This window comes from Corylus avellana, chromosome 11 (assembly GCF_965113065.1).
Source record: "Corylus avellana chromosome 11, dhCorAvel1.hap1.2, whole genome shotgun sequence".
NCBI classification, from domain to species: domain Eukaryota; kingdom Viridiplantae; phylum Streptophyta; class Magnoliopsida; order Fagales; family Betulaceae; genus Corylus; species Corylus avellana.
In genome coordinates, this window is record NC_142500.1 from 14,189,709 (window position 1) to 14,215,185 (window position 25,477).

At 35.6% G+C, this 25,477-nt stretch overlaps 3 protein-coding genes and 1 non-coding gene across 5 annotated transcripts; all 4 read left to right on the forward strand.

Annotated features, from left to right (window-relative positions):
- The first annotated feature begins 216 nt into the window (after window positions 1-216).
- On the forward strand, window positions 217-1,963 carry LOC132166521 (uncharacterized). The gene is made up of 3 exons (XM_059577352.2): window positions 217-420; window positions 502-691; window positions 1,300-1,963. The coding sequence occupies exons 1-3, from the start codon at window positions 283-285 to the stop codon at window positions 1,758-1,760; spliced, it is 789 nt and encodes a 262-aa protein (XP_059433335.2). The 5' UTR covers window positions 217-282; the 3' UTR covers window positions 1,761-1,963.
- Window positions 1,964-6,288: 4,325 nt separating this feature from the next.
- On the forward strand, window positions 6,289-13,712 carry LOC132166345 (Ribosomal protein L17 family protein). Its single transcript, XM_059577147.2, has 6 exons — window positions 6,289-6,401; window positions 9,134-9,188; window positions 10,181-10,231; window positions 12,580-12,671; window positions 12,759-12,836; window positions 13,384-13,712. Exons 1-6 carry the CDS (start codon window positions 6,346-6,348, stop codon window positions 13,529-13,531), a joined length of 480 nt encoding a protein of 159 aa, XP_059433130.1. The 5' UTR covers window positions 6,289-6,345; the 3' UTR covers window positions 13,532-13,712.
- Window positions 9,537-9,623, forward strand: LOC132166816 (small nucleolar RNA Z122). The gene has a single exon (XR_009438617.1). It is a non-coding gene; the product is annotated as a small nucleolar RNA Z122 (small nucleolar RNA).
- A 4,103-nt stretch (window positions 13,713-17,815) lies between the features above and the next one.
- PGSIP1 (plant glycogenin-like starch initiation protein 1) lies at window positions 17,816-24,338 on the forward strand. 2 transcript variants are annotated; one of them, XM_059576743.2, is made up of 5 exons: window positions 17,816-17,956; window positions 19,084-19,278; window positions 20,016-20,644; window positions 21,577-22,603; window positions 24,078-24,338. In XM_059576743.2, the coding sequence occupies exons 1-5, from the start codon at window positions 17,892-17,894 to the stop codon at window positions 24,112-24,114; spliced, it is 1,953 nt and encodes a 650-aa protein (XP_059432726.2). In that variant the 5' UTR covers window positions 17,816-17,891; the 3' UTR covers window positions 24,115-24,338. The 2 variants fall into 2 exon arrangements, with proteins under 2 accessions (XP_059432726.2, XP_088367984.1); XM_088511858.1 differs by lacking the exon at window positions 24,078-24,338 and having other exon boundaries at window positions 21,577-22,808.
- Window positions 24,339-25,477: the final 1,139 nt, after the last annotated feature.

Consider the following 25,477-nt stretch of genomic DNA (forward strand, 5'->3'; position numbering starts at 1 on the left):
CTAGCTGCTACCATTTTTACTCCCTCCCTCTTTTATATTTACCATTTCTATTTAATTAATTACCATATATGCAACATATCAGAAGAAGTGGTGTCTCTTTTCATCATGACCTCATCTGTCACCATATAGCTGTAATTCCCACCGCCATACCACAGTCTGCCATATAAACAGGACTTCTCAAGAAACCATGGTCTATATATAAACCCCTAACTTACACTTTATATAGCCTTCTTCTAGCTAGTCCCAAAAAAGAAAACCCTTGAGCTTCTTTTAGAGAGAGAGATGAGTAGCTTAGAAGAGGAAAGGCTGGTTCAGATGGTACAGGATTTTATAGAATCAGAATCACCATCACCCATTTTTTCTGCTTCCTTAAAGAGTAGTCTTCCTTGTAAACATGATGCCCAATATCTCACTTTACAGGTACAAGTTTATTAATTTGTTGTTCTTGAATGTAATATGTTTTGGTTTTCATTTTAAATTGCTGATTTTGTGCTGCTTCAGGAGATTCTTGGGAGTGGGACAAAAGCTGAGGCTGATGTTCTTGAGAGGGTGTTAAAGCATATGAGAAGCAAAAGGGTTGCTGAGAAAACAACCAGCCTGAAAAAGTGGCTTGTCATGAAGCTCAAGAGGGATGGCTATGATGCTTCTCTTTGTCAAACATCTTGGGTTACTTCCTTGGGATGCCCTGCTGGTGGGTTTCTCTCCCTCTCTTGCTCTATTTATTATTTGGCTGAAATTCCTCATTTCCCTTCTCTTCCAACTCCAATCCATGCATCCACTTTGATTGAAAGAATTTGTTAACTCACTACTTAATTTATTTCTTTAATTTTTTTTAAATGGAAGGTGAACGACAGAGTCAGGATTCGAACCGATATATAGGAAATCACAGAATTTAAAGGCATAAACTTTGGTTCTTGATTGGAAATTTGTTGAAAACTCAGGTCTAAACAAGAGAAGAACCCAAGAAAGATACGCATATTTCATAGTTCCCTGAGAAAGTGAGAATGGCTATTGTTTCACAGAAACTCTTGTGAAAAGGATAGTCTTTAATTTGAGAATGTCCCACCAGATGCATATTACTTCCAATTTCCTTGTCCTCTAAGGAAACCTGAAAAATGCCACCAAATGCATCCTCAATGGTTTTTGTTTGAAAGCATGGGGTTGGTCACATGAATTTTCACGTGCGTGGAACATACGCGCGTGTGTATATAATATATATTATATCTCATAATGATCACTTGGGTTTTAATTAACTCCGGCTGCTGATTCTGGGTTTTTTTTTTTTTTTTTTTTTTTCAGGTGATTATGAATACATTGATATAACATTGCAGAATGATGAGAATGGTGATGATGATGATTCAATGATGAGGCTGATATTGGACATGGATTTCAAGTCACAGTTTGAGCTTGCAAGGCCTACAGCAAACTACAAGGAGCTCACAGATAAACTCCCACAAATCTTTGTTGGGAATGAGGAAAAGCTTAACAAGATAATATCTCTGCTGTGCTCTGCTGCCAAACAGTCCCTAAGAGACAGGGGCCTCCACATTCCGCCGTGGAGAACTTCCACTTACATGCAGTCTAAATGGCTTTCTAGCTGTCGAAAAGCACCTGGAGAAAACAGAGGAGCAAAAGGTGGTTCGCGTGGTTATGGCAAGTGGTCGCCATCGCCTCCCATGGTGAAGCCCAAGAGGAGCCATTTGGGTGGTGGGTCGGGCTTGACTAGCCAGTTCTCTAAGATGAGCATCAACTGTTGCTGAAATTTTTGTTGTTGGATTCTTCATTTCGGCGGAGGCTGCCCAATTTTGGTCCCCCTTCTTTTTCTTTTTCTGTCTTTTTGTCGGTCGGAGGTTTTTTGGTTATTTCATCCTTTTTTTTTTTGTTTTGTTTTTTGTTTTTTTAAACTGAGGCTATGGATGTAATGGAACGGTTGGCACCAATGACAAATCAACTTCTTTTTTTTTTTTCTTGTAAATTATAAACCAAAACAATTATGGATACTTTATTTGGAAGTGGCCATACTACCACAATGATATTAGAGGCCTAAACAGTAAAAAATCGTAAGGATTTCCTCAAATCATTGTCTATTAATCTAGCTCTATTGTATTAGTGATATCGTTTTGATGGAGCAATTAGCTCTATCTTGTGATTGTTGATGAAGTTTTGACGCTTCATTTCCTACTCTTTTATCAATGATAATATTCATTTAAAAAAAAAAAAAAAATCAGCTCCATTAAGCCACTAATGGAACCGAAGGCAATTAATTAACACTAATCAGGCTTGTGTGGAGATTCTCATTGTGGTATTTGAATTCACATCATAGTGCATGCCCAACTATTTTGAGAGTTTTCTTGAAACCACTTAACCACCGCCATTAGTTTTTTATTTTTGTTTATTTTTTATTTTTCAAATATAGCACATTTATATAGTAGACTTAGAGCACCAATGACTTGTATATATACGTACTAAAATGTTTGAAACTAAACTCAGTATAATAATTTGGCAACACATGCAAGCTCCCTATGAGCACGTAATTAGTTAAATTTCTTCTAATTACACATGTGATATCATATAAAATTGTATTTTAGTTTCAAGATTTGTTTGACAAGATATATGCATGCATGATGAATATTTTTGTGGCAGTGATATTCCTAATGAAAAAATGTGGGTGATATCGCAGGAGTTTTCCATTTCATAGGTAGGTGGTGATAGCTAGTCACACGTTTTTGACGTTTAATAATACGAGATTAATTAGTGAAAGCAATGTTGCCTATATTTCCAATTTCTACGAAAAAATAGTCTGTGCTTTAGAGTCCATAGGGTTAAGGACGATAACCTCAATAATAGGTGGTATAATGCAACTTTTCAAGGGAAAGTTGATAAGGACTTCTCTTCTCTCATGGGTTTTTCATTGAACCTAGCCTTTTTAATCCATTTTCCACATTATCATTGAGCAAGGAATGCGACCGTCTAGAATCGTGCAATTATGGTGATCCACAAATAGCTATGACCAAACTTTGAATCTCATGGATTGCGTGAGATGGTAAAAACTAAGACGAACATTTGTTAGCAAAAATATAACAAATTCTGCCACTTCTCTCTCTCTCTCTCTCTCTCTCTATAGAGTTACATTAAGAGCTTTTTTTTTTTTGATATGTTTGTACAAGGAGAAGGGAAGGAGATTCGAACTAGTGACTTTTGTTTCATAAGGCCAGGCCTCAACCAATTGAGCTATCATTTGAGAACACGTTAAGAATATGTTTAAAATTGCGTTGTAAAGTAAAACTTTTAAAGTTAAAAATAATTTTTTAGAAAAGCTTTAATTTTAAGCTTTTTGTTTAATTAGCATGATTTTTTTAAGTATTAAGAATATTTTTTACCTTGTTTAATGTAATTTCAAACATGATCTAAGGCTAAAACGAGGCCGTGACCACATTGAATTTTATTTTATTTTTATTAAGTTAAATATATGTGCATTTTTTGTTTAAAAATTAGGTTTGGGCTACCAAAATTAGGCTTAACCCTTCATTCGCCCCTTGAAATGTATATATATAAGGTCATTAGGGACTGAATCCATATTTTTCATTTATATATATATATATATATATATATATATATATATATATATAAAAGCAAATAAGAAATATGAAATGGAGGAAATGTGTGGTAAGATTTCGAAGTCATCATCATTTGTAATCGTGTTAAAAACTTAAAAGTAAAACTATGGTTAGGAAAAAAAGAATATCAATTCTGCCAAAGAAGTCGTCCCACTTAAAAAGAAAAATGATCATCACACTTAGTTAATGCTTTTGCATGGAAATACTTTTCCATATAAGGAAATTGGAACCTTCTCTATCTGTTTTTCTTTTTTAGGGAAAATCATTTCAGTCTCATTAATTGATGAAGGATCGCCTCTTACTTTACATAGCAAAAGTTTTGAGAAAATCATAGGTGAAGCTACAAGGTTATAAGTCATAGATACATACATCACAATTTTCAGTTATAACAACATATCTATTCTAGAGAAACTCAACTCAATACATAGGTAGCTCATATTTCTCGGCCCTGGAGCAGAAAACCACATGCCGAAACTCATCCTCCATAATCCGAAAGCCAGAAAACTGTTTACATCCACAACCTAAGGTTATGGACAATCTTTATTTAAACAAGTTACAAAGGAACTGCAAAGAACAAATTAAAATACAAAAAAAAAACACAAAATTAGTAGACAGCAGCATCGGTGAAGCTCCCACGTCAGTGCGTGTAGGCCACGCTCTAGCGTGTGGTGGCAGTGTTGCGACGAGGAGGGTGGCGACAGGTGGCAAAGAGGCTAAAGAAGGCGGGGAGAGGCGCATCATTGGCCTGGCAAGTGTCAAATTAGTTTTAAAAGTGTCACTTTTGTTTACTACCTCCGATTTTTTATTACTTTTGTAATCATACTTTTAAATTTTTAAAAGTGTCAAATTAGTTTAGTGTATCAATCTTCTATTTTTTTGAATTTCACCAATCCGTTAAGATTTCTGTTAAATCTTATCAAAATTCTCAAAATACAAAAAAAAAAAAAAAAAAAAGTCAAAGAAGCATGATTATTTTGGCAATTTCCGTTAAATAATTTATTTCTCCTACATTTCCTATTCAACTTCATACCTTATCCCCAACCATCTATTTATAGCTTCTCATTGGCGTTTCTCTTGTGGGTCAGTGGGTCACCATCGTCGCAAAATCTACGGTGGTGGGCATGTCGACATATTGTGTGGGCGGCTAATTTTCTTTTCTTTTTTTGAAAGAATTTTTAGTGCTTTTAGTTATTAAAATAAAAAAGAAATGGAAAAATCTTTTGAATAATATTATCTGAAGTAGCAATCGAGTGCATTTGCATGATCACTAGGATAGTAATTGACGAGCAGTTCAAGGTAGATTTTTTGTCCGATCCAAGAAATAATTATATTGAGAAATTAAAGAAATTCAATAAGAAGTTGTTTGGAAGCTAAGAAAATAAGGACACGTACGTACATGCAGTTGATATAAGAAGTGTCATGGTCTACATGTTTCAGCCATATCCGAAACTGACGTCGGGCCACAACCGACGGATAAGGAAAAGAAGAAGAAGGTGAAGAAGAAGAAGCATGACAATGAAAGATAATATTTTAGGAAAAGGATTGGAGAAAACCAGAGGCTCTTCTTTGAAACCAGGTGGCGGCACAAAACAATGGGGGGAAATGACAGCACTTGCGTCTGCCATAGAATCTACATTTTAAGAATAATGTTTTAAATAATAAATAACTAAATAAATTAGGTTTAGAGTACGTAGTACTTCAGGTGTTTTTGTTTTTGTTTTTTTTTTTTTTTTTTTTAAATAAAACAAGAAAAATATCAAATGATTCAAATGTACAGTTAGCCACACAAAGATTATACTATATTATCCTCTATAATATAGTATATATGCTATATTAGCCACACAAAGATTATACTATATTATCCTATATATATAAAGACAAATCTAGAACAATTGAGCTATCAGTTGAAAAACTTATTAAAAAATGAGAAATGATAGGTGTTTTTTTAGTGTTCTTCTAGTGTCTTCTCAATTGTGATGTGACTATTAAAATTACCAAATAAATTAAAAGTCAATAATGATAATATCAAATTTAACGATAATTTTAAAAGTTACATCACAGTTGAGAGGACACCAGGGAAATACTAGAAGAACACATATCATTTCTCATTTTTTAATAGTTTTTTCAACTGTTAGGATTTAATTTTAAATTTTTGAAAGATAGAAAGTGAGAAAGTTAGGATTTTTAATGTCTTTAATCACGTACATATTGGATTTTAGCCATACTTATAAATAAATAGCCCAGATTAAATGGGATCTCACTATATTGTTATAGACTCCAAATATGTGTGAGATATAATAAAGAGAAGAGACATGTTATTTTGTATTCTCTCGTCATTCCTCTCTCTGATAACGTGACATTATCAATTCACCCTTAAATTAATTTTTATTAAAAGGATGTCAACAAAGAAGAATGGGTATATATATATATATATATTTTTTCAATACTCATATTTTATAAGCTTTTTCTCTTTGTGTAAGAGTTTTCTGACTCTGAAAAAAAATAGAAAAAACATTTGGGCTTTGATCCAAGCCCAAGCTATCTAGCACGATAAAAAAACAAGAGCAAACCAGAGCCCGCAAATAATGAGGGCTTTCGTCTGTGGGCCCAAAGTGAAGCCTATCCCTTGGAGCCCAACACAAGGCTTCATTTTCAGCTTCGGCACCTCCAGCCTAAATCCTAGGGTTTATCATTTACGAGCTCAAACTCTCTCTTTTTGTGCAAAAGAATGACGAAGTTCAGGAAGCTAAATCGACCCACGGGTCACCGAATGTCCATGCTCAGGTTCTCGTTTCATTTCATAATTCCAGTCTCTAATTAGCTTCTGAATTGGCTTATTTGTAGTGTGATTAAGAAATTCTTGGATGATTTTTTTTTTTTTTTTTTTTTTTTAGAGTTGTGTTGGGTGTAGCTTTTTAATGTGGTATGGATTGATTGGGTTTAAGTTTTGTTGAAAATCTTGGTCGATTGAAATGGTTGGCTTTCCATTTTCAGTGGTTTGCATGGGATTTGTATGAGGCGGAAAACATATCAATTACAATCAACAATTGGAGACGCCGTGAAACCAACACCATCAACGCCATGCTGACTAAGGCATGACGGTGATGGTGGTGGTTGTGAGGTGAGATGGGCAAAAGAGACAAGGCTTTAAGGTTTCTTACTTTTCACATGGATTACTAACATGTCACATTTTCAACCGATTACATGGTAATGGCCTATATTTGAGGAATTGCAATTCCTGCAATACTCTATTCCAGGGAACTCAATCCTATCTAGAAAACAAATTTCACTGCAATAAACAGCGCACTAGTCAGTCCTCAGTTCCCAACAAGTCTCACAGCAAACCAATCACCTACAAGAACATGGAGAGAAAAACTCATTGAGTTTGTTGTGGAAACAGCAAGAAGCTACTGTAAGTGACTTAATTTGTAAGAGATCACTTGGACGGAAATGGGTTTCTCTTACTCCATTTATCTTCAAGCGGGGCACATGGCACTGTTTCTGGCTACCCCTTCCCACTCTTATTAAGAGAAGCTGGTACTGCAGGCCTAAATATGTCTTGCTGAAGTACTTTTTCATATGCATCATACAGTGAAGTCATTTGCCTCATCATTCTCTTCAAATCTTCCTTCCATCTTGATACACTTGAACCACTTAGCACAAGGAATGTAGACTGCCAATCTTCTGTTGTCAAGGCGCTAAAAGGAAGTAAAACCCATCTAAATGCCCTTTGTTCAGATTTCCTGGGATCCATCCTGGCATGTGATCCTCAGTACAGTGAAGTCATTTGCCTCATCATTCTCTTCAAATCTTCCTTCCATCTTGATACACTTGAACCACTTAGCACAAGGAATGTAGACTGCCAATCTTCTGTTGTCAAGGCGCTAAAAGGAAGTAAAACCCATCTAAATGCCCTTTGTTCAGATTTCCTGGGATCCATCCTGGCATGTGATCCTCAGTTGAGATCTTCATAACCATACTCACAAGCAAGCTGCTCAAATAGTTCCCATGAGAGATAGATGTCATGCAAAGTGCACTTCCAAAGCTCTTTTAACCCATCTGGTGTCTGTACATTGAAGAACTCCAATTGAGCCACATACATAAAAACTTTAGAAGCTCCTATAAATGCATACTGAGGAATTTGCCAAAATATGCTTAATGAGCTTGAACCCTCACAACATGTGCAGTCTTTTTTCGCACTTTAGTCTATAGCACTCCACTATTCCAGCTGAAACCATTATCATCACTGCTATTACAAGGCCAATTCCCATTCTCTGAATCTTAGTAAGCCCCTTGGAATCCTGATTTCTTAATTCTACCCACCTTGAATTATCCTCAGTATTGTAATGGCCTCAAATATCTCGAGCACCAGCGTGCCTTTGGTGTAGGACCCATCGGTGTAGGACACCTTGAACATAAACTGACCCTTATGCCAACCACCATTATCGAGGCAGTCACACACTGCGGCGGAGACGCACGAGTGTAATAAAACTAAGCCACCAATATCATGCTAACTACCTAATATTTCCTGTGTGAGTTATGATGATAACACTATATGTGTTATGATAACACCCTACGTGTATGATAACACCTATCCACTGGGTGTTCTTTTGTGCAGAATGCAGAAACATTTATCCCTCACACACTTTATTTTGAATGACGTGATAGAGTTAGTAGGTTTAACATCTCATGCGTGGCCAAGTAACTCGGTTGTAACAGTTGTATATAATTCATATTGACTAACGTGAGAATTGACGAGACCTGTCAGTTTCGGAAGACAGAAGACATGTCGTGGGCAAAGACGAAGCCTTGGGCGGGTGAAGACAGAAAATTGCAGGGCCATTCTACAAAAATGCTTAGTTTTTAAAAATCTTGGGAGTTACGAACATCCTCCCACCATCCAACCTATGATTGTGGCGATTGAGGAGGGAGTTATGGTTGGTGATCTTCAGTAGAATTGATCGACCAAGAATGACGGGGAAACTTTTAGTTGTTTAGTTTGGTTCTCTGTTTTGATGGGTGTGGAGCGTGAGCTAATTTTTGGGTTGAAAAAGATTTGAGACATCGATTGGCCTTGGCCAATTGGTGGTGATTTTAGGGGTTTGAATTTTCTGGATGTTCTGTTTTTGGATTACCAATTGGGAATTTTCGGCGTTGAAGCTCTTGGACCAACGTTGAACCCCCAAATCTGATACTTCATTGTTGGCAAAATTGTTTGTGAACAAAATCTGATAACCAAAAGAAAATGGTGTTTTTGAACAAGTTTTGGGTTGTTGGCAATAATAATAATAATAATAATAATATTTAAAAGAAATTAGAGAAGAGGATGGAGAATCGGTTGGAGATTGTATTAAAAAAGGAGTAGGTAAAATAGAGAAAAATGATTTTTTATTAGCTATTTTACATCTTGCTGCTGGAGATGCTATAATGGGTTCCCTTTTAGCTCTCATTTTCCATATAAGTCTTGAAATTTTTTTTTTTTTTTTTTTAATTTTTATTTATTATTTTTTTTTCAGGACAATGGTGTCCCAATTGGTGAAGCATGAGCGCATTGAAACCACTGTTGCCAAGGTATATATATATATTTTTTTTCTTAGTTTTTGCCTGTAATGAGCACAATTATTCTTGGTTTCCAGGATCTGTAGGACTTGTTCTTGGTTTGTTCTTCTTCTTGATCTAAAAGATATGGAATCTCTGAGTTTTTTTTTTTTTTTTTGCTGTTCATGAGGCCTCTGAGACTGTTGGGCACAGAATTTACGAGCTCGTGTTTCTTTACCCTATGTTTGTTTCTTTGGGCTTAGAGATTATCTGTGGTTTATAAAATACTCTACATTGCCAAAAGAAAGGTGGGGCCTATCTAATCTGTCTCTTTCCATGCATTTTACATTGATTTGGTGAGTTTTTTCTTTAGCCTGGAGTTATGGGAAACGATGCCAAGATTCAAACATTTGGTCAGAGGCGCCAGCTCTGCTGAATAGTGTTTTTGCACGTCAGTCTGATCCCAAGCTCCATTTAGTTTTTCTGCAGTAATTCTGCAGAAGTGGAAGTTTTAGGCAACTGTACATGTCTACTGTGCGGGGTTTTGTTTTTGACTGATCTTAGTGCGGGGGCTTTTGCTTTGCTGGGATGTGAGTGTTGCTGAGGCAACTTTGTTCCAGCAGTTTGTTGGGGTGTATTGTAATGTGTTGGTCTTTTATAGATAAGGTTATTCATCCAAAAAAAGAAAGCACAATTTTTCTGATTTAACTTTATGCTTATTATGATGATTGGTTGGATTGAATGATTAATGAAGGAAATTGCATTGATAGAAAGTGGGGAAAAACAATTAGGGTAGTTTCAAGGAAAACCTAGCCTCTAAGAGAGAAAAAACAAATCTGATCAAGGTTTTGGACATCCCCTCCATTCAACAAGTGGTCCCTTTTATACTAATATGCTACAATCAGTCTAACAACTAATATGGGTCAGCCCATTATTCATCTTGGCCCATTTACAACACATACAACTCAATTACGAAATGCACACCTATTAAAAGACCCATTACAGCCTTGTTTTTCAATTGGCAGGCAAAAGAAATTCGGCGGCTTGCTGATAATATGGTGCAGCTTGGGAAAGAGGTTTGTGTAGCCTGCCACTTATGCGAATTTGTTATGTAGATATACTTTTTCTTTTGTTTATGTATTCCTTTGTTCTTTTTCTGATGCGATATATTGTATGTTGTGATTAGTGCCTCCTATATTACCATCTGGCATCGAATTATTTTATGAGGTTAATGCATTAAACAATGCTAGTAGTTTGTTGGGATGGGCTTAAATAAGCCTTTTTGGTAGATTGAGAATTTCAATGAAAATGAAGTTTTGTGAGTGCTTATCTGCACATGAGCTTGTTTATGATTTGGCATGAAATTTGAATTCAATTACATAAATACCGGAGATCAAGTGCTTTGGGAAAGATGATAACCGTGGTGGAGCATGAAGTAACATGCAGATATGGAATTTAATTATGTCAGAAATGCATTGAGGCCAATGGATCTAAATCTCCCTTGGCTTTTAACTCCTTGCATAATCACTATCAAATAAAGTCTCGAAATGGGTAGAGAAATAGATATATGGGAATATGATGGAAGACTAGATGGCTCTGATTGACCAAGAAATTTTGTTCGGTCTGATAGTTGGTTAATAATATGAGCATCATGCATCAGAATGGCCTTAAGTTGCATACTGTGATTCATGTAATCTTCAGCCTACAGATCAAGTCACAGATTTTAAGCTCTCAAGGCTCTGTCCAATTGTTCTTCTTAGGCCTCAGTATGTGGAATGCAGACTTTGAAATCTTTAAAAACAATGTTCATGGACAAGTATTGGATCATCCTGAACTTCTACAATGTGGTTATTGAAATCGCTTATAACATTAAATCTTCCTTAATAAGTCAAATGAAGAGAACCTCTTTGAACATGCTTTTGGAATCACGTCCATTTAGAGGAATGGATCAGGTATTTTATCTTTGGCTAGGTGCTCTGTAAGCTCCTAGAAGAGGAGTAGAAAAAAATAAAAAAGGAGAAAGAAGGAAGCTGCTCCGTGAGAATTATTACTAATATTCAGAATAATATTTCTTTGCCCCCATTTTCATCTGGGTAATATGTTGGAGAATATGCAGTTTTGTGCTTGAATGTTTTTCTCCTTAGGAAAAAGAGTCCAAATTGCATTTTTTCCCTGCCTATTTTCTTAAATCTTATCCATCTGTCCGTATTTTGTAAATCATTCTCTTTACCGATTCTTTGATGATTTCTACATTTTTGTGGAACTTGGCCTTTTAGTTGAAGTAATTGAGCTTTTAATTTTGAAGCCACAAGGCCTTCACATTCAAGAATGAAGCAGCATTTACTTGAACGCATAAAGAACAAGTAGAAAGATAAGACCAGTAATTAACATATTCTGAAGAGACAGCTTTTTCTTTCATCTCTGTAATCGAAGGTTTACCTTAGAATAGTAAGTTCCTAGGTCATTAGATATCAAAAAAAAAAAAAGTAAGTTCCTAGGTCATTGTCCAACGGCCAAGTGTGGTGCCCAACTTGGTATGTTTGAAATCTCTTGAAAGAGCAATTAGGATCTACCAAGGCTTGGATGTGAGCACTAAAGAACTCTGTATGCAGAGCCATCTGCATCTACACCCATCTTACCCATCTTTTAGCAAATGTGATTCTTAGGTCAAAACAGAGTGCCAGAGACATACAGATGAAGTGGAAAGTGGAAGCGAGGACCCTGAAGTAAGACAAGCAGAGAAGTCGGAAGTGACAAGGATGTTTTAGAAAATCTAATAAAAGTTACTATGAGGAATCTTAATAAGAAACCAGGAATGCCTAAAGCTGATAAACACTTACATAAGCAGTTATGTATGGTAATTATAGTCTAATACATAATTTCTTATATTGAAAAATAAGCAATTAATTTACTAGTCTATAGTTTCTTTTAAAAATTAGTATTGGTTGATTAATATAAACCTGTCTTTTTGATAAATTTCTGGTGGATCTAAAATTTTGGACCTGCAAATTATGGAGTGAAGTTTTAAGTTTTGCATGCTTAAATTGTAGCATTACAGACTTACAGTCACCCTAATAAATTTTGAAGTGGAAGTGCTTCCCATGGTGCATTTTTCGGATATTAGACTATCACAAACTTGTATAGATAATACTTATCAAAAAAAAAAAAAAAAAAAACAAACTTGTATAGATGCATTTCACTGTTACTTCAGTCAGGAGGAATAACATGAAATTTTCTTACAATCCCATAGCCAACATGAATTTGCTGGATGGTTTTCTTAACTTGGAATTGGAGTCCTAGAAAATGGTAAGCCATTGTTTCAGGTGGAAAGTTCAGATAAATCATCAGTATGGATTTACCTGTTCTTTATTTGAGCATGTTCTTGCCTTTCAAAGTGATTAATTCCTCTTTACAATTATCACAGGGTTCCCTCTGTGCTGCTAGGCGTGCTGCCGCTTTTGTACGAGGGGATGATGTCATTCACAAGCTATTTACAGAACTGGCGTATCGATACAAGTGAATCTCAAACCTGTTACTTTCTCAGTTTTTTTATTTTTATTATTTTTATTTTTTTTAAGTTTTACATTGGGTCTTGTGTTACAGAGATAGAGCAGGTGGATACACAAGAATGCTGCGGACTCGTATAAGAGTTGGTGATGCCGCGCCGATGGCCTATATTGAGTAAGGCTGTTTTTTGTTTGTTGTCTGTAATTTTGTTTGACTCAAGAGACTTGTTTTCCATCTAAGTGAACTGTCTGTATGTTCTCAAATTCTCAATAGATAGACACTGATAATTTTATTCTCTCGTTTCTGGCAATGTTCACTCACTAATTAGTTATTGAAAGGCTTTTAACAAATGAAAAATTATAGTTTTAGATTTGTGATTCCATTTAATTAGTTTGTTATGTTAATGCATTTGGCATCCAACCTATCCAAAAAAAAAAAAAAAAAAGAACGCATTTGACGTCCTATGATAAGCTTCATCTGAATGAACATCATACGGAAAAAGCTAATATTAGTAGCTGATTTGTTTTTGCCCTTTTGACCGTTGGCTTCATCCTTTGACACTGCTCAATTTCGTTACAAAGATTTTTTTTTTTTTCGTCCTAATGTACAATGTTGATGTAATGTAGTAAAAATTTTAGACCAATTAACTTATTTGTGTGTTTGATCAATCTTCAATGGGGTCGCTTGTATTTTATTAATTATATACCGACACGTTGAACAGGTTTATCGACCGAGATAATGAGCTTAGGCAATCAAAGCCCCCGACTCCTCAACCACCTCAAAGAGCTCCCCTTGACCCATGGACAAGATCAAGGCTCACTAGGCAGTTTGCACCACCTAAAGAGGATAAGTCTGAGCCTGAGATATGAAGCCTTATACTGCAACAGTGAGATTTTGTTTCATACGTTCTTAGCTTGGAGCCATGGAATATCTCGATTCTTTTTGTGGGCTCTCTTGTTATCAACTGATTTACATTGTTTAATAAATTGAGTGTAACTGTATACCCGTTGACACAATATTTAATATATCATCTGTTGTTGTTTGGGTTTCCATTCAAATAGCATTATAGTTTTGGTGTCGATGTTTCCATTTCACCAAGCATCACATCCATAAAACCATCACCAGTTAAGCACCGAGTTTCTGGATCTTATTTCTGCATGAGTGCCCGTATGTATTTGTGAGTAGCAATTAGTGTAAGCGTGTTGAATTTAAGTCGTGTCGAGGCATAAGTATAAAATATTATAAGTCAACCTTAATATAATCCATTTTATTAAACGGGTCAAACTCTTCAACTCAAACTTGTTAATTTTATGTCGGAATCAAAGGTCGTGTAAAAAATTATCAGTCATAGTATTGCATGTTGAGTTCAAGTTGTATCATGTTTTATATATATATATATATATACACTTGAATTTGCATTTGAAAATGATAAGTGTGTCCAAAAACACAATTGAGTAGGTTCACAACCGAATTGATGAAACTTAAAACTGAAAAGTTTGGCAACGTTTTGTATGCTTGGCACAGTATGATAATAAAAAGGTTGAGGTTGCAAGCAACATGCAAAAGATGGCCCCATAAATTGATTTGTTCTTCCCTGACAACCTGTCCAAAATTGACCTTTCTTGTCATCTTGTCACATACAAGACATCCATTGAACGTAGATATGTGTTCAACATTATATACTTGTTCCGCTATTGATCAAAATTATCCGGATAAATCCCGTCATGCTCGCACTAATAAATGTGTATTGGTTGAGTGAAGACTCAACAGTCAATATGGACCAAACAAATCGATGATTTGAAGTGACCTGGGTGTAGGTATAATATATATGAACCAAACAAATCAACTATTTGAAGTGACCCGGGTGTAGGTATAATATATATGAACCAAACAAATCGACCATTTGAAGTGACCCGGGCGTAGGTATAATATATTGCACTTAAATACCATAAAAGAGATCCTTAAACTCTGAGACTAGATGATCCCAAATGCCATTACCAACTGGTCAATGTAACAGGCTAACTAAAAACTTTTAAACTTCGTGCTGGGTCTTTTTCTTGTTGAGACTCAGTAATCAAGCAGTCCAAAACCTTCTTGGAAATCAATTTGGTACCTACATGCCTACATCTTATGACGAGAGAAATACAATATTGGTCAAAAGCATTTCATTGGCCTTCCGACAACTGTACAGCACACAGTACACAACCAATTAAGCCCCTGCCTTTCGGTTGCTTTGCTTCCAATACAATACACTAACTGTCTCTATAATAGTATAGACCAAATATATTTCTATTTCTTTACTTTCACAAAGAAAGAAAAAGAAAAAGCAGTCTATATATATATATATATATATATATACATGGCAACTAGAAAATATTTATCAAATATATAGTGACTTTATATGAATACACTGCATGGGGATGGAGATGGAGTAACAAAGAGATACGTAGCGATGGGTGCAAGGCTTCCATCATAAAAAAAATATCCCTCTCACCCTCTTTACAACATACACGTGTCAAGCTGTAGTGTTGCCACTTGTATTGCTTTGGCTGGTTCAGGACTTCTTGATGATACTTTAAAGTTAATACTAATTGAAATTGTTAGCCTCATGATTCATGCGTGCAACAATAATGCTTTCTTTCGCCTTTAACAAATTAAACTACATTTATCCAAAGAAAAAAAAAAAAAAAAAAATTAAACCACATTATCCTTTAATACTAATGATATTTCGTAGACTGCTATATAACTTGATAATATGGCAGTAGATTTTCACTGCCACATCATTAATATGTATTGTAATCGTATAACAGTTTACTAAATAATATTACTTATACACGAGTAATGCTACAAACCACATTTTTCCAAGGGTTGGTTGGTACTACACATCAGTATTAATATGCGATAATTATCGAGTGAAAATGTGATTTTTAGCATTTCTCTATATCCACTGGATTTTTCTTCTAAAATCTTTGTTCTTTTCTATATCTCTTTTCTTCAGTGCTAAGAATTAGTGTCCCGACAGCAAAAATAGTTGGTCCAAGTATGTGTGGTCCATTTGGGCAATGCTAGTCATGATTTGGTAATCGTTATTTCAGTTACCTTCTTAATGGGGTTTTGACCAAATTAATTATTGTTAATGCCTATTGTCTGGTGGCATGGTTGTTGAAAAGGACCTCTAAACCATACCACTTATCGAAAATTAATTTTACTTATGCAATAAGTGAGTTTATTGAAGAATGATCTCAGGAAAAATTAATATGAGATTACTATTTGTAATTATCTAATGACTTTGAATAAGGTGTTATAGTGTCCCCCCAATTTCTTCAATTAGGGTTCAACTTCCTCATTAGCATAAAACAGATTTAGAAAAATCAAAATAAAATTAAGGATAAGACCTACTACCTTCTTTTTACCACCTACTACTTAGTTAACTTCAAGGTAATAAATGTGTTTTGCACAAGGTAAATCAAAGAGACATTAACCATCAAGGTTGTGGGTTAATGGCCAAAGAAAATTTTCAAGTGGTCAGAGTATGTACTAAGGTGTGGGTGAATTCTCACATATGTTTTATTTGTATTAGCCGCCTTGAATTTTCATTAATGTCCTGGTGGGGCTGAGTCAAGCTATGGCTCAGTCGGACTTGAGGGAGCGCTTGTGGTTCCCACTGTTTATGCCCCTCCTGTGCGGCTCCCAACTGGTAGGTGTTACTATGGTCATGCCCAGGTAGGATAGCCACAATTGGTCTTTCCGACCTACCCTTTTTGCTTAAAAAAAATAAAATAAAAAAATCAAAGTGACATTATGGTTTTCCAAGGTGAAAAAAAAGAGAGTTTATTATTGCAGTTTAACTTGGTCACACAGCATTATTGCAGTAATATGAGCAACATAGCTGGATGGATAGAACAAAGGAGAAAAGGAGAAGAAATGTTCAGGAATTTTATAAATATCACTTAAAAAAAAAAAAAGAATCAGAATATATCTTCCTATTTGTTAGTAGGATGGAACATTTACATCTTCACTCCAAATTCAAATCAATATCAAGTAAAGCAATTGTTTTCATCAACCTAATCTGGCAACTACTCATAAATTAATGACAAATTTTTGCCCCTCTAAAAAATGAAAGTGGCATTGTATTGTATCTGCTTTACCTTAGAGCTTGGTGACTGCACTATCAGATAGGTTGGTGAAAGCTACTTTTGTTTGTTTGTTTGTTTTCCCTTGCTAGTTTATTGTACAAACCTTTTGCTGTCTGTCATATATTTTTTGTTGTTGATTTGTTTCTTAATTGGAGCATACATGTTTTAATGTGTGTTTTTCTTCTAATTTTTCTCTAAAAAACTATTTTAATGTGTTCTAATTTCATTTGTTGGCACTGCAAAATCATTAAAATGGACTAATCAGCCAAAAAAAGAGAACAAAATAGCATTGTGCAACCAAATCCAATAGTAGAGGTATTTTTCATAACTATTATGATAAACAAGAGGGACAGATCTTTGTGCCTAAAGGATTATGGCTTTTACATAAAACTCCAACTCAATTGGTTGGAATTACATCTATGCTAGTTGTTAAAGTAATAATTAAGTGATTAAATTTACTTATTTCTATCGGTTTAAGCTTTTGAAATAATTGATAATTTAATACCAGTGACCAGTGCGCAAAACAAAGTGAAACCCATTAATTTCCTCGGTCCAAACAGGACTTTAGTATAATGAAATCTATAAAAAAATATCAAGAAAAGGAGGATAACCAAAAAAAATATTGAACAAAGAATACCAAACCAAAGAAATAAAAGAAAAACAAAAAAGACATGAAAAAAGTAGGTGAAAAAAAAAAAAAACGAAAATTGAAATTCTAAAGTGAATAGAAAATTCAAATAGACGTTACTCTGTTTATATTGGCTCTGCTGCCTCAACCTCCCTCTCTACCTATCATCTTCCATTATCATTTCTCTCTCTCTCTCTCTCTCTCTCTCTCTCTCTCTCTCTCAAATTCATTCTGCCTCTTGGCTGCATAATATATTGATTCATAGCTTTGATCACTGAGTTTTAGAATTTGGCTCCTGGGTTTCTTGAGTTAGAATATGGTAGCTGCTTGCATGTTTAAGATATGTTTAATTATGACTCAACTTCTTGAATAGCCATTTCTTGAGATTTTATTTTTCTTTAGTTTATTTTATCTTTCAACTGTTGGTAGACAGATGGTGCAATCTTCTGCTTCTGATAGATCAGTATGAGAGGAGCAATGGGTACTTCTCCTGGTGCTGCTGAGGCTAGACATCGTTTATCTTCATCCATGTGAGTTTCTTCTTTCCTTCAATATGCAATATTTGCACTGGAATCCAAAACTTGGCAACTGTACGCATGGAACTTCCTATTCTGTGTTTTGTTTTTTTTTTTTTTGGAATCGTTATTTTTTCTCTTCTTGAATTCCCTTTATAGCCTTCAGTCTTGTCTATCTTTGCCATCATATGTTGTCAGAACAATTGTAGTCCTATTGGGTGTCTGTTCCTTTGAATCGAAAGAAGTTAATGCTTCAACATGATAATTGTACTAATTATGCAGTACCCATATTCACGTGAGATACACTATTACGAATTGTGTGACTTGTAAATTCTTGAAAGGATTTTTGGTATATGAAATCTCATGGCCAGCTTTCCCCAGATGGATCTCTGGTTAATATAATCTTCTTCAACATCTTCTTCTTGATTTGACACAGCCGATTCAAGATCGATCTGCTTGGTCCACGAATCCAAAGATTTTCATTTCTTTGGATTTAAGTCTTCTTTAAAATTCCCCCCCAAAAAAAAATGAATGCTTCCAAGTTTTAGGCTGGGATATTATATCTAACAACAGCAATATTCTCCATCAAATCTCCTTACAAGAATCCAAAAATTAGCTAATTTCTTTCTATAAGAATAATTATTTTCTATATTCAATTTAATTTATCAGCATACATGATAAATCAATGGATTTTAACACTTCCAATGAAGCTAGCTAGCAATGGGAAATTGTGGATTTCTTCTAGAAAGCACATTTTGCAGAAATCATACCAACAGATGATGACCACAAAAGTTCTAAATGCAATACTAGCAAAGAAATGTAAGTGAGAGGCTTCTAGATGTGTTTCTAACTTCACATGAGCTAAGCCAAAACAACAGAACCAACAAAAGGAACCAATAGGGTTCTTGACTTCTTGGAAACCTAAACCATGTCAACTCGTGGGCCTTCACATCTGTACCTTTTTTAATTTTTTTATTTTTTTCCCTAATTCAGATGTTGACATTTGACAATATTCTCACTTCATTGGGGGAAAAATGGGAAGCATACTACAACAGAAGTTGTCTTTTCTTTAAGGATTCCTTCAAATATTTTTCCTTCTTAATTTGCTCATGATCTGCTCTTCTTGATTCAATTTGGAACAGTGAAGACGTATGCAAAAAAAGATTACAAAAAAACAAAGCCAAGCCTTTCCACATATCCATTCAAGATAGAAGTTCAAGGTGCAAGTTTCCTCTGCTGAAACTTGTCCTCCTAATTGTCGTATCTGGCACTTTTATATCCCTCTTGTACTCTCCAGAGGTTTACAACACCAATCAGCCTGCTCAATCTGGTTCTAGGTATGTTTTATTCCATTTTTGAATATATCTGAACTTTTGCTACATGTTAAATCATCATTTATCTCAAAAGCTTAAATTGATAGGAAATAGTAAATTGAATCAATATTTTAACACCCCCACTCCCTTTCACGTGTTAATTGAAAAGGGAGGTTAATTGTAAAGTCAGAGTTTGTATTAAAGACATACCATGTTAAGAGAATGTTCGGAATTATGTTTGAGAAATAGAGTTTTTAACTTAAGAAAACTCTTTTTTGACAAAAGCTCAATTTTTAAGTTTTTGCTAAAAGTGCGTTTTTGGACCCTTAAAAGCGCTTTCCATTTTTTTTACTAAACGAGTACTTTTTGCTTCAAACAAACTTTTTGAATGTTAAGCGCGCTTTTAGACCCCTCAAACGCGCACCAAACATGCCCTAAATCACAATGTATTCCAAAAACTTAAGCCGATAAGAAAGAGTACACTATGTCATGAATCTTCCATAGTCATTGACGAAGAGCTTGTTTGGAATTGCGTTTGAAAAATAGAACTTTTAAGTTAAAAAACGCTTTTGGGCAAAAGTTTCATTTTTAAGCTTTTGCCAAAAGTGCGTTTCGGTAATTTTTAGACTTTTTGAACCCTTAAAAGCGCTTTTAATTTTTTTTACCAAACAAGTACTTTTTCTTTAAACCGACTTTTTGAGTGTTAAAAGTACTTTTATGGTCCTCAAACGCAATTTAAAGCAAAATTTGCCTAAATGCAGGTCAAGCTTTGTGAACAGGTGGATATGGGGGGGCTCAGATCCTCGTTATACGTCAAATCTGGGCATTGAATGGGATGACATTATGAAAGTTATGGAGAAGGTGACTGAAAATAATGAAACTCAGGGAATTGGTCTTTTAAACTTCCTTGAGAGTGAAATCAGTCAGTGGAAGCAGCTTGTTCCTGATGCCAAACACAGTGTTCTGCACCTGGACTATGCTGCAAAAAATGTGACATGGAAATCCTTATACCCAGAATGGATTGATGAGGAAGAAGAATCTGAAGTACCCATTTGTGCATCTCTACCAAAGCTCAAAGCCCCTGGAACAAGATTTGATTTCATAGCTGTCAAACTTCCTTGTCGGAATGAAGGGAATTGGTCCAGAGATGTGGGAAGGCTGCACTTGCAGCTTGCAGCTGCTGGCCTGGCAGCCTCTGTCAAAGGCTTGCATCCTGTGCATTTGCTTTTTATCACTGACTGCTTCCCAATACCAAATCTGTTTACTTGCAAGGAACTTGTTGTACGTGAAGGGAATGCATGGCTATACAAACCAGACTTGAATGCACTGAGACAAAAACTCCAGCTCCCAGTAGGATCTTGTGAACTTGCTCTTCCTCTCAGGGGCAATGGTCAGTGCTAACCTTGCATTTATTATTATTATTATTTATTTATTTTTTAAAACAAAAAAAATTATCTTATCCTTGAAGTATCACGGGTTTTGCAATCATAACCTCGAATTATCAATTTTTTTAACGTTGGTATCTCAAGATTCAATCCCTTTTAATTTTATTCACTGTTAGGATTTAGGGTTTATGGTTAAGTCAAATGGTAAACAAGTAAAATGTCTCTTCTATTCCTGTAAAATTTATAAAAATTATAAATTTCCCCTTAATTAAAATTAAAACATGGTTTAGGGTCATGGTCGTGTGTCAGGGGTATTTTGGACATTTTGGCATCCTCGGTTTGGATTTAATAGAAACCCCTTTTAATTTTAGCCCTATTGGTAGGGTATGTGGTTAGATGAAACAGTAAACAGGTGAATGTCTCTTAATACTTTTGTAAAATTTATAAAAATTATTTGTTTCCCCTTAATTAAAATTAAAACATGGTTTAGGTTCACCGTCTTGTGCCCGGGGTATTTTGGACATTTTGGCATCCTCGGTTTGGATTTAATAAAAACCCCTTTTAATTTCACCGCTATTGGTAGGGTATGTGGTTAGATGAAACAGTAAACAAGTGAATGTCCCTTAATACCTTTGTAAAATTTATAAAAGAAAATTACCATTTTACCCTTAATTAAAATCTAAAACAGGGTTTAGGGTCACGGTCAGGTGTCGGGGGTATTTTGGTCATTTTAACATCCTCGGTTAAGATTTAATATAAAATCATAATAAATTGGTGAAATTAAAAGGGGTCGAAACATGAGATACTAACGTTGCAAAAATTGATAATTTGAGGTTATAATTGCAAAGCTCGTAGTAATTATCAGGTAAATGAAGTTCTCCCCCCCTTTTTTTTACAATTTATTAACAGAGATGTATTAAAATTCCTTGCAATGCAGAGCTGGTTTACTCGGGAAATATTCGTAGAGAAGCTTATGCAACGATTCTCCATTCAGCTCATGTATATGTTTGTGGAGCCATTGCTGCTGCACAGAGCATCCGCATGTCAGGCTCCACTCGAGACCTTGTCATACTTGTTGATGAGACAATCAGTGGATACCACAGGAGTGGACTCGAAGCCGCAGGGTGGAAGATTAAGACAATCCAAAGAATAAGGAATCCAAAAGCTGAGAAAGACGCCTACAATGAATGGAATTACAGCAAGTTCCGGCTATGGCAGTTGACAGATTATGACAAGATCATTTTCATCGACGCTGATTTGCTTATACTCAGAAACATCGATTTCTTATTTGGGATGCCAGAGATTTCTGCAACGGGGAACAATGGCACACTTTTTAACTCTGGTGTAATGATTATTGAGCCTTCAAACTGTACTTTCAAGCTTTTGATGGATCACATCAATGAGATAGAGTCCTACAATGGGGGAGACCAAGGATACTTAAACGAGATCTTTACATGGTGGCATAGGATTCCAAAACACATGAACTTCCTGAAAAATTTCTGGGTTGGTGATGATGAAGAGGTTAAGCAAATGAAAACCAGGCTTTTTGGTGCAGACCCTCCAGTTCTCTATGTTCTTCACTATCTGGGGATGAAGCCATGGCTGTGTTTCCGTGACTATGACTGCAACTGGAATTCTGACATCTTCCAAGAGTTTGCAAGCGATGTTGCTCATGCGAAATGGTGGAGGGTGCATGATGCAATGCCTGAGCTGCTGCAGCAGTTTTGTCTGCTGAAATCAAAGCAGAAGGCTCAGCTAGAATGGGATCGCAGGCAAGCTGAGAAGGCAAAGTACACAGATGGGCATTGGAGGATTAAAGTGAAGGATCACCGTTTGAAGAAATGCATAGACAGTTACTGCTCCTGGAAGAGCATGTTAAAGCACTGGGGAGAGACAAATTGGACAGAGGATGAAGCTTTTACTCCAACTCCACCTGCACTTCCCACTGCTTCTCTCTCTGGCTTGTGAGTTTACATCATTTCCCAAGTTTTTTCTCTTCATGGATTCATCATATCTGGACGTGTGAATTTGTAAATTTTAAGCAGAGGTTGTTAGAACACTTTGATCCATTCATCGTTATGAGCTAATTCTATGTTTACGTTGTTAGAATATTATCGTAATATTCTCGAAATATTATGACAATGTTCTTCATTCTTTTCCACACTTTGTTCACCATAATTGTACTCATTTGTATTGCCATGTTTTAGTGGCATCATTCAACTATAAATAAGATTTACCATTGTGGAGTTTTATACACTCAGAAAAACAGAGCTCTCTGTTTTACATGTTCTGTTTCTCTTATCATCATATGGTAGGTAACACTAACACCCCTGTAATTTGATTAACAATGCTAATTTATTTGGAGTGTTATTCACAGCGTTTCCAAAGCTGAAATACACTACTCTCATAGAAGTACAACAATACACAAACGATACACATAAGTCTGTCTCAGCAATCCTTTGCTCAGCAACTCAAGCCTTGCAAACAACTCACCGAATGTATAGTGAGAGTTTAGAATTATACCTCTCAAACTCCATTTTATGAGCACCTCGAACTTCTCACGTTGAGATTCCACTTTCGCAGGGCTTCAGCCCCCGAGAATTCCCTTTCTCACACCCTCACACATGTCCCTTAGGGTTTCTAGGGAGAAGAGAGATTTTGAATAGAAAATAGGAAGGCTTAAGGCTCGATTTATAGAGTTTTAAGTTGGTGCTACCGTGCTTGGTTGACTAGGGTTGTGTCTCAGTCGATCGAATCATCATGACTTACATTTAATGCAAGTCAAATTGATTTGACATAGCCATGTCGTGTAGGCTGAGTCGATCGTCCACGTGGCTCAATCGACAGGGCCTCCAATTTTCCCGCCAAAATCCAGAGCCTACCATGTGTCCCACCTCTGTCAATCAAGCACAGTGATTGGTCGACCGACCTAGTACGAGGAACTCCCTAATATTACATTCTTGACCCTGTTTTTCAATCCATTTCGGCTTATCTCTCCCGAGCCTTTCCTTGCCTGATTGATCGGGCGATATTGCGCACTTGGTGGTAATTTAGACGTAACTTGAGCTAGGATCATCATAAACGTGCATAAAACCCCAATTCGAAAAGATCTTTTTTGTGCACACACTTTGTATCACTTAACTATGCTTGGTGAGTGCATTTTCAGGCTCAAAATCCACTGTTATTGCCTCCAAAACCTTTTGTTTTTTTCAAGTTATTCTTTACCATTTCTAAGAAATGCTTATTTCTTTTAGGCTCACTTAGGATTTCTTCTTCCCTTATTTATGATTCTTCTATCTCTTTTCTTCTCACCCAGACCACTTCATTCAAGCCACTTTGCATTTGCTGATATGGCGAAATGGTTAACACATATTCTTTCCCCTTGCAGTTATCTTAATTTAAATCCTAGGGATTCTCACTCATTTCTCTTATTTGCAGCTGTTGTCTTGGACCTCATATGAAGGTAGAGAAATAACGTTGTCCATGGAGAACCCCCTCCTAATGTGATCTAGCTGGTGCACCAATTCACAAGGTTCCACAGTGATGATCTATTAGCTTGGAAATCAATCCCTGGGAAGAGATCATTAAACAAGAAGTAGTCGCCTCCTCCAAATGATTTCCTAAAGATTAATTTTGATTTGGCGACCCATGAGACATTCGCTATGGGATTCATCTCATAACCTCCTATATGCTTAGACAGGAAAGTTCCCCCAGGAGACCCCTCTATGGGAGAGGCCAAAGTGCCTTACTCGCAATCAAACAGGCCACCACGAAAGGCCACATTAAAGTTTTGTTTGGTGAAAAGCTACGCTTTCCAAAATTTTTTACACATCATTTGGAAAACAAATTTTGGAGAAATGTTTTTGAAAGTGTACATAACCTTACCAAATGGGCCGCTCCCATCGACGTAAGTGGAGAAGCATTCCCATTTTCTCTCTGCCCCCATTGTCATTGTCCCTATTTTAGTAATATTAACCCCCCTTGGCTAATTTTATCCTCTTTTCTTTTCTTTTTTCTTTTTGCTTTTGATTTCATATTTGTTGTCTTTCTTTGCTTTGTGTTTTGTTATGTATTTGCCCAAAAAACTAAAAAGTTTGTTTTGCTAGCCCTATGTGAATGCACCTCAACACCTTTCATAATAGGAAACTCAATGCTCGCTTCCTCATAACTTGATAACTAAAATCTCAGTAACTTCTTATTAACTGATTTGATCAATCTCAAGAGTCATGAACCTGGTTTTTTGTCAATACTGCAGCAGGGATGTGTCAAAGGTAGTCATGCTAGGCTCCGTTTGGCAATGAACTTGACCCATTAAGAAAAAAAAAAAAAAAAAAAAAAAAAAAAAAACTCAACTTGCCAACATTCTTACTTTCTATTACTTTTTTATTATTATTATTCAAACAAAAAAACCTACTACAAAACAAAACTTTTTCATTTTTCTATACAAAAAATTTAAAACTTTCATCTACTTTATATCATATCAATCACTTTCAAACCAAAAGTCACTTGCCAAGTCTATTGGCAAACAGAGCATTGTATTTCTAGAACTACAAAAATCAGAATTGTTAATGTTTTTTTATCACAATTGTCTGCCACAATTTCCTGCATATGCATAGAATCGAAGAAGGGGAAACTTCACTTATTCCATATGAACTTATGCGTCTTTTGCAAACACTCTTCTAATATTCAAAATCTCTCACTTTAGTATATCGAACTTTGATTTTCTTTCAAATACCTCCCTTACTGTTAAATATTGCAATTAAATTAAACAGTAAAATGTGTAAAAGACCTTTATACCCCTAAATTTTTTAAAAATTCCAAATTTACCCTTATTTATA